Genomic DNA, 405 nt, shown 5'->3' on the forward strand with positions numbered 1-405 from the left:
TAAGTAAATATAAACCCTAAAGACGAATAACCCTAAACCCTAAACCCTAAACCCTAAAGCAAGCGAGGGTGCAGCATAGCAGCAGCAGCAGACGGGCTTAGGGCCTAGGGTTTAGGGTTTAGGGTTTAGGGTTTAGGGTTTAGGGTTTCTGCATAGATCTACCTGACCAATGGTCTTCTCTTCTGAACCAAAGGAGGGGGAGGGGGGCCCCCAGGGGGCCCCCAAGGGTGGAGCTGGGGGGCCCCCCTCTATCGACGGGTTGCAGCAGCCGCAGCCTGCTTCTGCTGCTGCAGCAGCAGGAGCAGCAGCAGCAGCAGCACCCGTAGCACCAGCACCAGCAGCAGCAGCAGCAACAGCAGCAGCAGCAGCAGCAGCACCACCAGTTAAGAGAGATGCATCAGCAGC

The 405-nt window shown here is 57.3% G+C and overlaps 1 protein-coding gene across 1 annotated transcript in view; it reads left to right on the forward strand.

Moving 5' to 3' along the window:
- Positions 1 to 392: 392 nt before the first annotated feature.
- The window catches only part of EMH_0061560 (uncharacterized protein), a gene marked incomplete at both ends in the record, with an annotated part of 2,802 nt that continues 2,789 nt past the window's right edge, over positions 393 to 405 (forward strand). The window contains one exon of the mRNA XM_013497940.1: positions 393 to 403. Coding sequence (XP_013353394.1) covers positions 393 to 403 — 11 coding nt within the window. The remainder of the gene's footprint in view (positions 404 to 405) is intronic.

The sequence above is a fragment of the Eimeria mitis genome, genomic scaffold (assembly GCF_000499745.2).
Source record: "Eimeria mitis Houghton genomic scaffold, Emh_scaff3033, whole genome shotgun sequence".
NCBI lineage: Eukaryota > Apicomplexa > Conoidasida > Eucoccidiorida > Eimeriidae > Eimeria > Eimeria mitis.